A 13,774-nucleotide genomic window follows, 5' to 3' on the forward strand; every position below is an offset into this window, starting at 1 on the left:
ACCACCAACCAATTCTTTTTCTCCTTCCAATTTTTCTCATTTCTGCTCTTTCATCATTACTTATCCATATTTCTTCCTTCGATGTTTCCCTGCCATCGTAAATTCCTTTCCCCTCCAACGCAACTGATTTCCTTTTTTCAATATCTCTTCACATCCATGCTTGATCAGCGTATGTCGTCCAACACAAACGGCCCACAAGCTGTCAAACGTCTCAATTATACCCCCGCTTGAAAAACAAACAAACACTCACTTCAACATTGCAAACTGCCGTTTCGCCTCAATCACAAACTTCAACACGCGCGGATGGCCAACGCGCCCCTCTGCTCCGTACAGCCAGCCCACAAGCGCCTGCATCTCCGACGGGTCAAAGTGCCGCCCTCCAACTGCCAGCAGCTCGGCCGGGCACTCCATGCGCTGCATGATGCCGCGCAAAGTTTGACTGCGTGACACAGACGCGACCAGTGCCCGGATGGCCTCGCGGTTGCGCTGGGCACAGGCCCGCCCCGTGCACTCCACCACTCGCTCACCTCCAATCTTCTGCGGCCTCCAACACCGGTAGCAAACACCCGCCCCCAAGGTCACTTGGCAATTGCTACTACCATGACCGCGGCAGTGGCATCGAAAACAGCGCCCTTTCATGGCCGGGCAGCTAGAAGGCTGGTGGTGAGCAACCAAGCGGTCTCTGCTGCAGCTGCAGGCCCAGCAGTAGGTGCTCATCCATAGCAGAGCCGTGTTAAAGTCGTCTGACTGAATGGGCGCCGATGGTACCATCAACTGCGCTCGCTTGGCCCGGGTCTGGCCCTCGTGTGATACTGGCGCCCCATGTGCTTCACGGCTTGGATGGCGCGCTGTGAAGGTCGGTTGCATCATGGAGCAGACGGTGCACGCCGGCGCTCCTGCGGCCGCACAAATGTGGCCCTTACCATCCAACAGCCAACCAAGCTCAAAGGTCAGGCAGCGCTTCATGCTTGCAAATGGCTGCAGGTCTTCCAAAACCGCTGTGCCTCGTGGAATCCATAGCGTGGCCTCGCCACCCCGTCGGTCGCGGCCAGCCCGGCCAAAGGCCTGCGACAAGGTATAGCCGTTGTAGCCGCTGCCAAACCAGATCACCTTCCGAACGTTGGGCATGTCCAAGCCCGCGCCCAAGCAGCTTGTGGCCACCAAGACCAGACTCTGCGTGCCGCTCCTCCACTGCTCAAGAGCCGCCCGTGTGTCTTCGGCTGACATGTCAGCATCCACGGCCAGCGACTGCTCGTGACCCAACGTGCGTGCCAACTGAGTCGACAATGCCTCAACCTGCTTCTTCGTGTCACAAAAAATCAGCATGCGATCCACGCGGCCCTCTTGCTCCAACAGGTCATAGTGGCGTTCCACAAACATCTCAAATGCCTTTGTTGTTCCTTGTTGCACCGCTAGCCGAAGATCGGTTCGCATGGTTGGCATACGAAAGGTCTGGTACGAAGCGTCCTCCGTGCAATCCAGCTGTTGGAGCAGAGCCCGCTCATCTTTGGGGCAAAGCGTGCCAGTGAGGCCCACACACTTGACAGATGGGTCTTGGCAAAGATGGTCCAGCCGGCCTGGGCAGCGAACAAGACTGTCTCGATAGCTGGTGTCCACGAGCATTGTGTGAACTTCGTCCATCACCAGCATGGCCAGACGCTTCTGCTGCACGAGTGTTTGCACCCACCTCATCCCATGGCCAACCAAAAAGTCAACCGTCATGACAATCACTTGAACGTTGACTTGCATGTCACGGCCATCATTCTTAGCCCACTGCGATACAATGTCAGCCTGCTCGAAGCGGCGGCACAAGTCTCTGGCAAGCTCACGAAGCGGGACTACCCACACCACGACCCTGCGTGGCTGGAGGTGAGCGAGTGTACACAGCGTCTTGCCCATGCCAGTCGGGGCCACGGCCAACAGCCAGCCGTCCTGTGCTTCGTGCCGAGTCACAGCCTGTGCCAATCGATACTGATCCCAGTCGCGAAATGTTGTCTTCCACGCTTGCCGCACACATTGAGCAAGCCAAAGCTGATCCTCATACTCTTGTTGCTGCGTTTGGTCATTGTGCTGGCTTGGCTCTTGCTGCAAGGCCGTCGACGCAGCCTCTTCCACGGCTCGCGGCACGGCAACTGGCATGGACGATCCGGCTGCCTCGGCTTCGTCTAGATCCAACCCGGCAGTGATATCGTCAATGTCGTCCTCAGCATCAAGGCAGGCTTCAACCTCGGGATCTGTTTGCGTGCCCACGGTCGCTTGCACCTGTGTGCTGGCGTTCCTGACTCGAGACGACTGGACAACCACCTGTTTATGAACCACTTGTTGCACGCAGGTCTGCCCATCCACGGCCTCGGCTTGGATCTGATCCTCTACGTCTACCAGCTTCATGAGCTTGTGCCATTCCTCAGACACAAACTGGTGGCCGTACTGTGCTTCACTGGACACAAACTTGTGATCGAGCTGCGTGCGGCCATAGACGTTGCGTGCCGTCCGACCTGCATGCTGGCTTTGAGAGTGTGCCACATTCAACGCCCCCAATGAAGGCTCGGGCGTATGATGCAACACCAGTGTACGCAGCCAAGCCACACTCATGTGCCGCCATGCGCTGACAGTGATGCTGGTTCCAAGAAACCGCTTGGTCACGGCCTGGATGGTTCGGTAGACTTGGCCTGGCCGAAGCTGTTTTTCGAGCTGCATTGGCGCAATGTTGAACAGCAGCTCATACGTCCCCTCCTGTGCGACACGCTTGGCCGCTCGTAGATCGTCGTGCTGGTCGTCAACAGAGCCAACAGTGTCTGGCTCGATTGAATCTTCGACCTCCATTGCGTCGGCCTCGAGCTCATCTTGCTCTTCTTCCGTCAGAGAATTGGGATCTATTGCCGAGGACGTGATCAATTCGTCTCGATCTTGCAAGTCATCAGCAAACAGCTCCTCCAGCGGCTTGCACAATAACAGGTACGCCATCATGACCGCACTGGCCCGCTTGTCCATGTAGTGTGCAGCATGCGACTCGCGGTTGCTGATCCATGTGGTTTTGCTTCGTCGCGCGACAAACGCCAAGCGGTCTCCGGAGAAGAAGACATTTCTGGGGCTGGCGGAGGAGTCGCGATAGAAAAGGCTCGTGTATACCATCGCACGCACGGGGAGACCTATGCACAGATGCATGGTGAAACTCTGCGTTGTGTACAGTAATATGTTCGTACGCCCAGACTACCAGACGTACCAGTTGAGAGGTGTGCATACGTCAATGCCAGGCGATTAAACTCTCGCAGGGAGCAGATCCAGCGCCACACTGGTTCTATGCTAAACTTGCCGGGTGCATCAGGCATGGAAAACTCCTCGACTAGCTCTGGAGTTTCCAAGATGTGCTCCAGCAGCATTGTATAAAAGTCATGACCGTCGATGTCCTTCAAATCCCGGCCGTCCCAGGACTGAGGGGGCCCGGGCTGATTCGAGTCCAGCAACAAGGGCAGGACAGCATAAACTCGCTTCTCGAGCCCCGAATTAAAGAGCAGCTCCTTGGTGAGAATTTCCGTCCATTCTGGCTCGCATGGCTCGCAGACCAGTCCCAAGGTCATCCACGTTGTTGGGGTGCAAGCATCGACGACCTGCCAGAACCCTCTGAAAGGATTGCATCAATGTACTCGACGATGTGCACCTGCTGCTGCCCGTCGAGGAACCCTCTCGTACACTCTGGGTGTGTTTAGCCACCGGATTATAAGTACGGTCCCGCTGACCGTGAGTGGCATTTTCTTTTGGATATTTCCCTTCCTGTTTTCTATCATTCTCTCCTGTGAGAGAAGTGCAATTGAACCGCTGAACTGTCTCAGCTCAAATCGTCTTTCAATACTGCACGCAGCAGCCAGCACGTCAAAAGCACGCCATGTCGTGCTGCCTCTGTTGAAGCCAAACAAAAAATATCAAAGCCAACCAAGTCACAACAACAGTCACTGAGCATCATGGCATGCAAGCACTACGGCACGCAATCATAGGAGCATATGAGCTGCCTGGTCGATGGTTGCAACGTTGCGCATCCTGTGCTGCCCTCTTTGCTGGCTGCCCACAGCCTCACCAAGCACCCGAGTCTGCAAAAAAACAAACATTCCTTGTAAAGGAGACCTGCCCCGACCATTCCACCGCCACAACACGCACGAATCGGCCTTGTTTTTGATGTTGCCGACAACCCCGCCTCTACCCGTGTCAAAGCTGAGCGCTTGACCTCTCAATAAATTTTGAATCACGAGATGCCTTTCAAAGACACACACACGAAAAAAAAATGTAGACAATCGTATTCCATTCCTGCTTGGGGCTGAGGTTGCTGTCGGAGGCGCCGGCTTGCTGAAGGCGAGCTACGAGTTTATTTAGCTGAGTGTAGATTGCGACTAGTGTGTCATTACCGAAGCAGCCCAGATCGTATGGCTCCAACAAACCAAATGGTGGCGAGGTCACTAGGGATGCGCTACCATCAGGTTGAGGGAGCCGGTGACTCGCCGTCGCTGTTTACAAACATGACTGTCGGGGCGCACCCCTTGCGCCAGTGGAGACCCAGCCTCTTATCAACCCATGCCGCTGTCCACGATGACGTGGGGGCTCATGGCGGAGTTCAGATCAAAACCTCTCGGGTCCTCGAGGCGGGGCCATCGTTGTGCAAGCCTTCATAATAGTTGGCTACTGTCAGGTCCGGGCGGAGGGACAAAGTTTGGCTGGAAGTCGCAGAATAAACGATATTTTTTTGATGGCGGTCCAACTTCTCTGGCCACACCATGGAGCGTCAAAATCTGGTACAATCTCGTGTTGCTGGCCGCATTGTCATAAGTGATATTCATCAACCACGCCTCGGTGAGGTCATCCAGCGCTGATGACTGTCAGCAATAGCTTCAGCAGCATGAAGCCCCTCAACGGACGCATTAGTAAGCTGATAGTGAATTGTCTTTTTCAAAAGGACCTGATTCTGGTCGAGCAGCGACAGGATCGTGCCATTGAAACATGATCATACTTGCAATTTCATTGTGCAGACAAAACAGGATGCGCAGCCGCGTGCTGCTGGGTCATTTCTCGCTATTTGACACACACGCCGTTTGGGGTTTTTCATGGGTCAAGCCCCAGAGGTCTTTGAGCTGGGAGCGATCGTCAAAGAGGCTGCCAAGTGCATAGTAAAGGCCCGTCATGTCGTTGCAGGAAGCATGGGTGAGGTGGAGGCGGCAAATGCTGATAGCAGGCGGAAGCGGGCTGGGCAGCGAGCTGGTCGAAGAAGCGTTGAAAATGGGGAGTTTGCCGTTGTGTTGAACCAGCTGTATCGGCGCGAGGGATGAGCAGCATCCACATTGACGTGAAAGGTGGAAAGCTTGAAGAGTTGAGGGCAGGTGGCATCTGGCATCTGCGTTCAAATTCGTATGCGCAAACTTCGCCTAGACGATCAAACACTTTCATCAGACCAAGCCGAATTCAGGGCGAGAATGAGTGAACGATCTTTTTGCTTTCGGGAGCAATGGCAGCTTGGTTGGCCTCACGATGATCGTTGATGAACATTGTACATACCTGTGTTCTACCCTCAGTCCTGTAATGCTTCTTGCCAAGTCCAGTTTCACACGCGGCCCATCTGTGCCACACAAACTCCATCATGAGCCGCCTACCTCCGTTCCGGCTTGAACCAATTTACACTTCACGGGCCACCTTGATAAACGGCAGCCCGGATTGACCCGTAGAGCTAGGCATGGCCCGACGGGCTTCCACGGCAGCGCCTACCTCCCAACGGCATCAACCTTCCATACACTCACGCACGAGGCACCGTGACGTGTTCCTTTGCAAAGCATGTGCGCCTGAATAGCCCGTGTTCATTCGCAGCCAAGCACATCAGTTGAGGACCCCCAAGGCCTCATCCAGGCTCGGCACGGCACGCGCACGCTCACAGGCTCACAGGGCAGCGCCTGGCTCGAAACGTCGTCTGATATCCATGATATCCCGTTGAAAGCAACATGACTGTGTTTTTAATCACATATGTGAGGCTGAGCAACCTATGATCCTTCGTACCCGAGTGTCCCATCAGAAAAGCACCTCAATGGCCTCACCCAGGACTGGCAGGGCCCACTTGCTCAAACGGCAGAGCCTACCTCAACAAGGTCACAGACACACTTCATACACCGTCACAAGCGGCGCAAATGCGCCCGCCATACCGCGCGAGCTTCTGAGTAGCTGCAGATTGACCATGCAAAAGTGCTGCCATGACCAAATCCCGCCATGAGAAAAAGCCCGTACAGCAAAGCCAAGCCCGGACCAGCGCTTGGAACGGCAGGTCGTACCTAAATACGGCAGCATCGCAGGCAAACATCTCGAGAAATTCATCGCGCATGTTTGCTTGACACTGTGCAGCATCCTCATGTTTTGTCGGTTGGTCCTTGACTGGCTGTCACGGAGGCGCGCGCGTGGTCAACATTTTAAAGCTCAACAAGTTTTAAAGGGCGCGCACGGTCGGCTCAAGCGGCAGCCAGAAGTTTCGAGCTGCCAGTGCTTGCCCAAAGTAGCACACATGCAAGTCATTGACAAGCACAAGCTATGACATTAGCCTGCCATCAGCCGATCCTATAACATGGCCTCGGGACCCCTGTCAACAAAATTAACCAAAGCGCTTCGGGACGGCGTTTGGTGATGGGCAATGTCCTCACGAGGCCTCACTCACCGTCAACCTGTCTTGCAATCAAGTCATACAGGCCCATACGCTTTCCATGACGTGCCAGAGGCCGTCCCGTCAGCTCTGAGCTCTTCAGAACTCAAGGTGCAGCTGTTTTGGCCGCGGCTGTCTCAAGCAAGGGACGCACGGCGCAAAGCAGCATTCGCCTGGGAGCATGGTAGACTCCATGCCACGTCTTGACATCAGAACGCACCCAACGTGATCAATGTTTCTCACAACACGCTTTGAACATGCGCTCAGCGCTTTGACAAGAGCCTCAGTGTGCATATCTCCTTGATCCTATCGTGCCGTGCCGCGCTGGGTGAGCAACTTGCCTCTCGCTGGAAAAGCACACAGACACTGATTCTTGGCAGTGCGAACCAGTTTATCATTTTGACGTCATTCTTCCGCCTCGCCAGCACATGAGTGCATGCAACCGGTGCATCACGTGGCCGAGCTGCTTCTTTGGGGCTGCATTTGCCTGCCTTCTGCGCCTCAGAGCCCCAGGCGCCGTTTTCAGGCGCGTAAAAAAAAAAAAAGAAGAGCCAGTGGAAAGATTAAATTTTGTTCACACCGCCATTAACATCCGTTTTAAAGTTTCAATTGTTGTCGCAAAAAAATCTTTTGTTCCTTTGATGTACATGTAAAGTTTTAAGTTTTTAAAGTTTTAAAGTTATGGTCAGCAGAACTTTGGATGCGGTCCATGCTCTCGATTGCCATCTTGTTCGGTCCGCAGGCAGGAAAGGGCAGCAACACAGGTGCTTGCAACACCACCACCATGGTTGTGCATGTGAGCCATCACCACCATCATGAGCAAAGCGCAGACAATGAAACCACCAGCTGATTGACAAGCACCGCCACCACCCCTGCCTGATAAAGCGTGCCCTCGAGGCGGTTGAGGCTGAATTATCACGCAGATGTCCTTGCAGGGCGCAAGTTTGAGCTGATTTGCAGCCCCGCACCGCAAAAGCCTGACGCTCATTTCCACCAGTGTGAACCGCGTTGACATGCAAGCCTCAGGCTCGGCTTGCTCGATTTTAGCCGTCCGAGCAAAAGTCACGGGTGATGGTCTCGAAAAGCGTTTTGCTAGTCGCTCGCTTGGGTTTTGGGTTTGTCACTTGCTGATAATAGACCGCAGATCGTTAAACGCACGCGCCTCAAACATCTCAAGTTGTGCGCGCCAGTCGACACTGAAAAGGACCGCAACCAAAGTGTCGCAGAGCCTCTTCTGCTCGGTGAATTCGAGCCACCCAAGTCTATTGTGAGAAACACAAGGACTCACGGCTAGACTTAACTACCTCAACTTCTGGTATCAAGCTTTGATATGATCTGGGCCGGTGGCTGGCACAAAGCATCTTCAAAACCAGCTCATTTCATCGAGGCAAGAAGCGTGAGAGTGTAAAGCGATCTCGAATGATCCGACGCCTGTTTAGAAGACAGCCAAGTGAACTCTCATCCTTCTACAGCGGCAGTAAACTCAGATGAAAGATAAACGGGAAAGGTACAAAGTAAAATGCCACTCGGGTCTACCAGACGGTACTTATATCTCGATGGCGGGAACAATCACGATGCTTTACATCTCTCCTTGACGAGCACTGTGAAGGATAATCAAACATCATCGCCAGGACTGGCATATTCCAGTACTCCAATAGCTTCTGGACAAACGTCTATGCTTGTAGTCCAATACATGATGATGGTGCTTCTAGTACTTCTTCTTGTCTTTTTTTTGGCTCGCGCTTGTTCCATTTCTCCTTCGGCGAGTCCCCCTCCTTACCAGCTCGTGCAGCGCCGCAGCCGCCACTACCGAGACACCATGGTCATCAGTCGATGTCATGGCGAATGAAGACAGGACTGTTTCTCGCGCTTTTTCGGTGGTTGTTGAACTGTTCTGCTTCAGACATCTGGCAAAGCCCGCCCTGCCCCATTGACTTCATTCTCTGTTGGCATAGCGATCGACAAGCCCACCGCAAGCTTCACATATTTCAATTCGTAGGTGTATTTTGAGCGGCGGACGTTAGAGCGGCCACGCAGTCACCAAGGGTTTGTAAATCTGGGACATTGAACAATTGAGGATCCACGCGCCAGCCGACACTACAGAGAACAGCAGCAGCGCACCGCCAGCGTTTGGCCTGCTCCGCATGAATCAAGCCTTGGACTGGCGCCACGTTGAAAACTCCAATGAGAACAAGACAATTTGTACAATGACATGTTAACCAGGTTCGCACCATCGGAATTTGAAGTTTGGTAGGAGCAAAGGGTTTGTGTTGCGCCCAGTAGCTCTGTGATGACCTATAAAGGGAAACAGCTTCATCGGTAAGCAAGCTTGCCTCTGGCAATTAGTATCACAAATAAAAAAAGGCCCACCTCCAGTTTGATGGGATCCCTGTCTAGAAGCAGATCCAAGAGTCGTGCACCAGTCTGCCACAGCAGGTCATCAGGTATCAATCGCAGGTGCAGCAGAACAGCGCAAAAGGTACGGCATTGTGCCAAAAGGCTTACAAGATCTCTCGCATCTGGGTCGGCACCGTGACGCAAGAGTTGCTGGACAACCTTTCGGCTGGCAGATGAGGCAGTGCAGGCTAGTTGCAGCGGCGTGGTGCCGCGCTATATACAATCAATATTCAGAAACATGAGACACGACTTTTTTTTTTTTTTTTTTTTTTTTTGTGTGAGGGGGTTGAGCGTCGAGTGTGCTGGGGTCAGACTGGAGAAACGGCCATTGAAAGCCACTTGAGTGTGCGAGAAAGGCAGAAGCGCGATGGCAAGGGATGGGGTAGCGTCCAGAATGAAGGCACGACGTCGGAAAAGGGAAGCAGGCTCAAGATACAACGGAACAGAGCGGGGTGCAGGGAGCACCGGCAAAACGCGGACGCAAAACGGGGAAGAAGAGGGATAGCGGGAAGGAAGAAAAGGAGCCAGGGGGGGAGAACGGAAGCGCACGGGTGGGCAGGGTGTAGAGGAGCGAGGGACGACGGGCAGCGGGAGCAGGAGCAGCAGCCAGAGGGGTAAAGGGAGAAGAGGGAGGGTTAGGAACTGTACTGACGTTGTTCTTGGCTTCAGTTTCAGCGCCGTGCTTCAACAGTATCTCCGCCACCTTGTTATGACCGTAAGCGCCGGCATAGTGCAGTGGTGTCCAGCCATCCTGTGGGATGATGCATCAGCATGACGTACAGGTACAGCATCAGCATCAGCATCAGCATCATGTGGTACAGGTGTAGCATCACAGGGGGGAAAGGGGAGAAGAGGGAGGTACTGTACTGACGTGGTTATTGGCTTCAGTATCAACATCGTGCTTTAACAGCATCTCCACCACCTTGACATGACCGTTTTTGCAGGCATAGTGCAGTGGTGTATCGCCATCCTGTGGGATGATGCATCAGCATGACGTACAGGTACAGCATGATCATCATCATCATCATATGATAGGTGCTGTACTGACGTTGTGCTTGGCTTTAGCATTAACACCGAGCTTCAACAGCATCTCCACCACCTTGACATGACCGCTACCGCAGGCATCGTGCAGTGGTGTATAGCCAAGCTGTGGGATGATGCATCAGCATGACGTACAGGTACAGCATCATCATCAGCATCATCATCAGCATCATCATGTGGTACAGGTGTAGCATCAAAGGGGGTAAAGGGGAGAAGAGGGAGGTACTGTACTGACGTTGGTCTTGGCTTTAGCATCAACACCGAGCTTCAACAGCATCTCCACCACCTTGACCTGACCGTTATAGCAGGCATTGTGCAGTGGTGTATAGCCAAGCTGTAGGATGATGCATCGGCATGACGTACAGGTACAGCATCATCATCATCATCATCATCATCATCATCATCACCATCATCATGGGGTACAGGTGCACCAACATAGGGGGGGTAAAGGGGAAGAGGGTTAGGTACTGCACTGACCTTGCTCTTGGCTTTAGCATCAGCACCGTGCTTCAACAGCATCTCCACCACCTTGACATGACCCTTAATGCAGGCATTGTGCAGTGGTGTCCAGTCACTCTGTGGGATGATGCAAACATGCAGTATATGTCCCATGTTATACCATAACGTCACCCATTCAGTGTTGCAGTCAAAGTGTCACCAACAGCATGCCAAACAGCATACATACCTCATCTTTGTATTGGGCAGCATCTCGTATACGTTGTTGGTCCCAACTGGTCACCAGCTGCAGCGCCTCTCGTGGATCCCATGAACGACAAGCACTGAACAGCTGCTTTCCATCATCACTCATGGTAACGGTCTCTCTCTCTCTTCACCATCCGCTTCAAACCGCTTTGCCTGCTTCTCTATCCAAAATCAATCTCATAAGCCCCCTCCAAATACAACTCGTTTGATTCGGGCTGCGCGCGCAGTTTCCAAAACGGCAGCCGGTCAGCAGGTCTGACTCTTCTCTGTCTGATGCAACAAACGCCTCAACTCTGGTCGATAGTTCTGGTCGACATTCACGAGCACAGGTGCACTTGCTTGCACAAGCGCACGCTGACGACTGTGAAGTGAGATCAGTGACCCCACAAAAAAAGAAAAGTGGCAGCGATGCTCTCCACAAAAAAAGGATCCAGCGTCACCACAAGTCCCGATCACGAGAGCCACGTAGCAAGCACAAGTGGTCAAGCGCCGCACACAAAGCAAGGCACGCCCAGCAGCCTGCCGAAGCCGATGCCGATGTCGATACCGATATCAAAGAGGAGGAAAAGAAGAAGAAGAGGGTCAAAACCTCAAGGTCAAAAGCAAAAGTGAAAGTGGGGAAGAAGCAAAAAACACACTCTGTCTCTGTCTCTGTCTCTCTTTCTTTTTCTCTCTTTCTCTGTCTCTCTCTCTCTCTGTCTCTCTCTCTGTGTCTCTCTCTCTGTCTCTCTCTCTGTCTCTCTGTCCCTCTGCCCCTCTGTCTCTCTGTCTCTCTGTCTCTCTCTCTGTCTCTCTCTCTGTCTCTCTGTCCCTCTGCCCCTCTGTCTCTCTGTCTCTCTGTCTCTCCCTCTGCCCCTCTGTCTCTCTGTCTCTCTGTCTCTCTCTCTGTCTCTCTGTCTCTCTGTCCCTCTGCCCCTCTGTCTCTCTGTCCCTCTGTCCCTCTGTCTCTCTGTCTCTCTGTCTCTCTGTCTCTCTGTCTCTCTGTCTCTCTGTCTCTCTCTGTCTCCAATCTCTCTTAAACTCTCTCTCACAAACTCTCTCTCATACATGTGCTCTCTCCCTCAAACTCTCTCAGAGATCTCTCTCTCAAATTCTCTCTCTCAAATTCTCTCTCTCAAAATCTCTCTCAAAATCTCTCTCAAAATCTCTCTCTCAAACTCTCTCAAATTCTCTCTCTCAAAATCTCTCTCTCAAAATCTCTCTCTCTCTCCTTTTCTTCTCTTTTTTTTTTCTGTCTGTCGTTCTGAAAAAGTCATGCAAGCAGCAAATTCCGAAAGCGCCATAAAGCTGGGGCTTGTGCGGACGTGTGCTGGCCCTTTGCCGGCCATGACAGCTGGAAAGAATTCCAAGACCGTTACGAGCAGGCTCCGAAGCACCGCAAAGCTGGGGCTTGTACGTACGACGTGTACTGTCCCTTTTCCACCTCCCTGCTCCCCGCAGCCAACCGGGCCCAAGCCACCCCGCTTCCGCCCAAGAGCCACGCCCAATTCTGTTCAGATTCTTTTTCATCATGATCAGTGGCAGCAGCACCATGGCCAGGGATGGCGTACATGAGCGGCTTGCGGTGGGACTTGGGGATTGAGAGGACATGGCCATGGATTGGGATGAGAAAATTCCAAAAAAAAAAAAACAGTCTGAGTGACAACTTGGTTTACATGTTCGAATCGTAGTTCCTGAGAGCAAGTGCAGAGCGCCACACCACACCAATGCCCAGATCTTAGAGATGGAGCGCTGGTGGAGCATCGCCGACGCCATGTGTTCGGGTCTGCGAGACCTGAGGCTAGAGCCAGAGGGATATGGGACTGGGAAAGGGCCTAGAGCTACAGCTCTTTCACATGGTTACAGCACGGGAAATTATCACAACAACTACAAAATAAAGTGACATCTGCACTCTGCGGCCGCCACTCTTGTCCAAGGTCAGCTTCGACGGGACTGTGCGAATGTGTCTAGTCGGTCCAATAGAGACGTCGAGGCGAAAGGGATTTCTTTGTTCAATGTAATTGAAGGTCGAGCGCAAGCACAAGTTATCGGGCTTCCTCTAACCGGCGAATAGCCGCTTGAACTTGGCGCGTGTGATGGTCCTCCTCGCCCAGCGTCGCCAATCGGATCGTCAGGGCCTTGTTGAAGTACTCGAGCGCTTGCTCGTGCTGGTTCTGGTTGTTATAGACAAGGGCCATGCTGTGGTAGGTGGTCGCCGTGGAGGGGTGCGCCTCACCCAGCGTCAACGATTGAATCGTCAGGGCCTTGTCGTAGTACTCGAGCGCCTTGTCGTCCTGGCGCTGCTCTTTGTAGAGGCCGGCCATGTTGTTGTAGGTGGCGGCCGTGTTCGGATGCTCCTCACCCAGCGTCGCCAACTTGATCGCCAGGGCCTTGCCGTGGCACTCGAGCGCCTTGTCGTTCTGACCCTGCTTCTTGTAGACACCGGCCATGCCAATGTAGGTGGTGGCCGTGTGGGGGTGCGCCTAGCCCAGCGTCGCCAAATATAGCGTCAGGGCCTTGCCGTAGTACTCGAGCGCCTTGTCGTACTGGCCCTGCTTGTTGTAGATAAGGGCCATGCCATTGTAGGTGCTGGATGCAACCGGGTGCTCCTCACCCAGCGTTGCAAATGTGATCTTCAAGTCTTTGCTGTAGTACTCGAGCGCCTTGTCGTACTGGCCCTGGTTGTCGTAGACACCGGCCATGTTGTTGTATGTGGTGGCTGTGTCTGGATTTGCCTCGCCCAGCGTCGCCAATCGAATCATGAAGTACTCGAGTGCCTGCTCGTACTGGCCCTGCTTGTTGTAGACACCGGCCATGCCATGGTAGGTGGTGGCCGTGTCCGGGTGCGCGTCGCTCAGCGTTGCCAATCGGATCTTCAACGCCTTGCCGTAGTACTTGAGCGCTTGCTCATACTCGCCAAAGTCCATAAAAAAAACTTGCAATCTGCATGCAAAAACTTGCAAATCCCACCCCTTCACCGTCCTCCACCTCTCG

The 13,774-nt window shown here is 53.4% G+C and overlaps 4 protein-coding genes across 4 annotated transcripts; 1 reads left to right on the plus strand and 3 right to left on the minus strand.

Moving 5' to 3' along the window:
* Nucleotides 1-246: 246 nt before the first annotated feature.
* On the minus strand, nucleotides 247-3,578 carry MONBRDRAFT_23738 (RecQ helicase family member; the record flags this gene model as incomplete). The annotated part of the gene is made up of 2 exons (XM_001744183.1): nucleotides 247-3,149; nucleotides 3,224-3,578. The coding sequence occupies 2 exons, from the start codon at nucleotides 3,576-3,578 to the stop codon at nucleotides 247-249; spliced, it is 3,258 nt and encodes a 1,085-aa protein (XP_001744235.1).
* A 5,071-nt stretch (nucleotides 3,579-8,649) lies between these two features.
* On the minus strand, nucleotides 8,650-10,711 carry MONBRDRAFT_44157 (uncharacterized protein; the record flags this gene model as incomplete). Its single annotated transcript, XM_001744184.1, has 9 exons — nucleotides 8,650-8,717; nucleotides 8,893-8,956; nucleotides 9,032-9,085; nucleotides 9,167-9,271; nucleotides 9,711-9,809; nucleotides 9,930-10,028; nucleotides 10,107-10,205; nucleotides 10,335-10,433; nucleotides 10,463-10,711. The coding sequence occupies 9 exons, from the start codon at nucleotides 10,709-10,711 to the stop codon at nucleotides 8,650-8,652; spliced, it is 936 nt and encodes a 311-aa protein (XP_001744236.1).
* A 363-nt stretch (nucleotides 10,712-11,074) lies between these two features.
* Nucleotides 11,075-12,086, plus strand: MONBRDRAFT_23740 (uncharacterized protein; the record flags this gene model as incomplete). Its single annotated transcript, XM_001744004.1, has 2 exons — nucleotides 11,075-11,169; nucleotides 11,360-12,086. The coding sequence occupies 2 exons, from the start codon at nucleotides 11,075-11,077 to the stop codon at nucleotides 12,084-12,086; spliced, it is 822 nt and encodes a 273-aa protein (XP_001744056.1).
* A 739-nt stretch (nucleotides 12,087-12,825) lies between these two features.
* MONBRDRAFT_15472 (mbre TPR repeat protein) lies at nucleotides 12,826-13,542 on the minus strand (the record flags this gene model as incomplete). The annotated part of the gene is made up of 2 exons (XM_001744185.1): nucleotides 12,826-13,263; nucleotides 13,381-13,542. The coding sequence occupies 2 exons, from the start codon at nucleotides 13,540-13,542 to the stop codon at nucleotides 12,826-12,828; spliced, it is 600 nt and encodes a 199-aa protein (XP_001744237.1).
* Nucleotides 13,543-13,774: the final 232 nt, after the last annotated feature.

The sequence above is a fragment of the Monosiga brevicollis genome, genomic scaffold (assembly GCF_000002865.3).
Source record: "Monosiga brevicollis MX1 MONBRscaffold_5 genomic scaffold, whole genome shotgun sequence".
Lineage (NCBI taxonomy): Eukaryota > Choanoflagellata > Craspedida > Salpingoecidae > Monosiga > Monosiga brevicollis.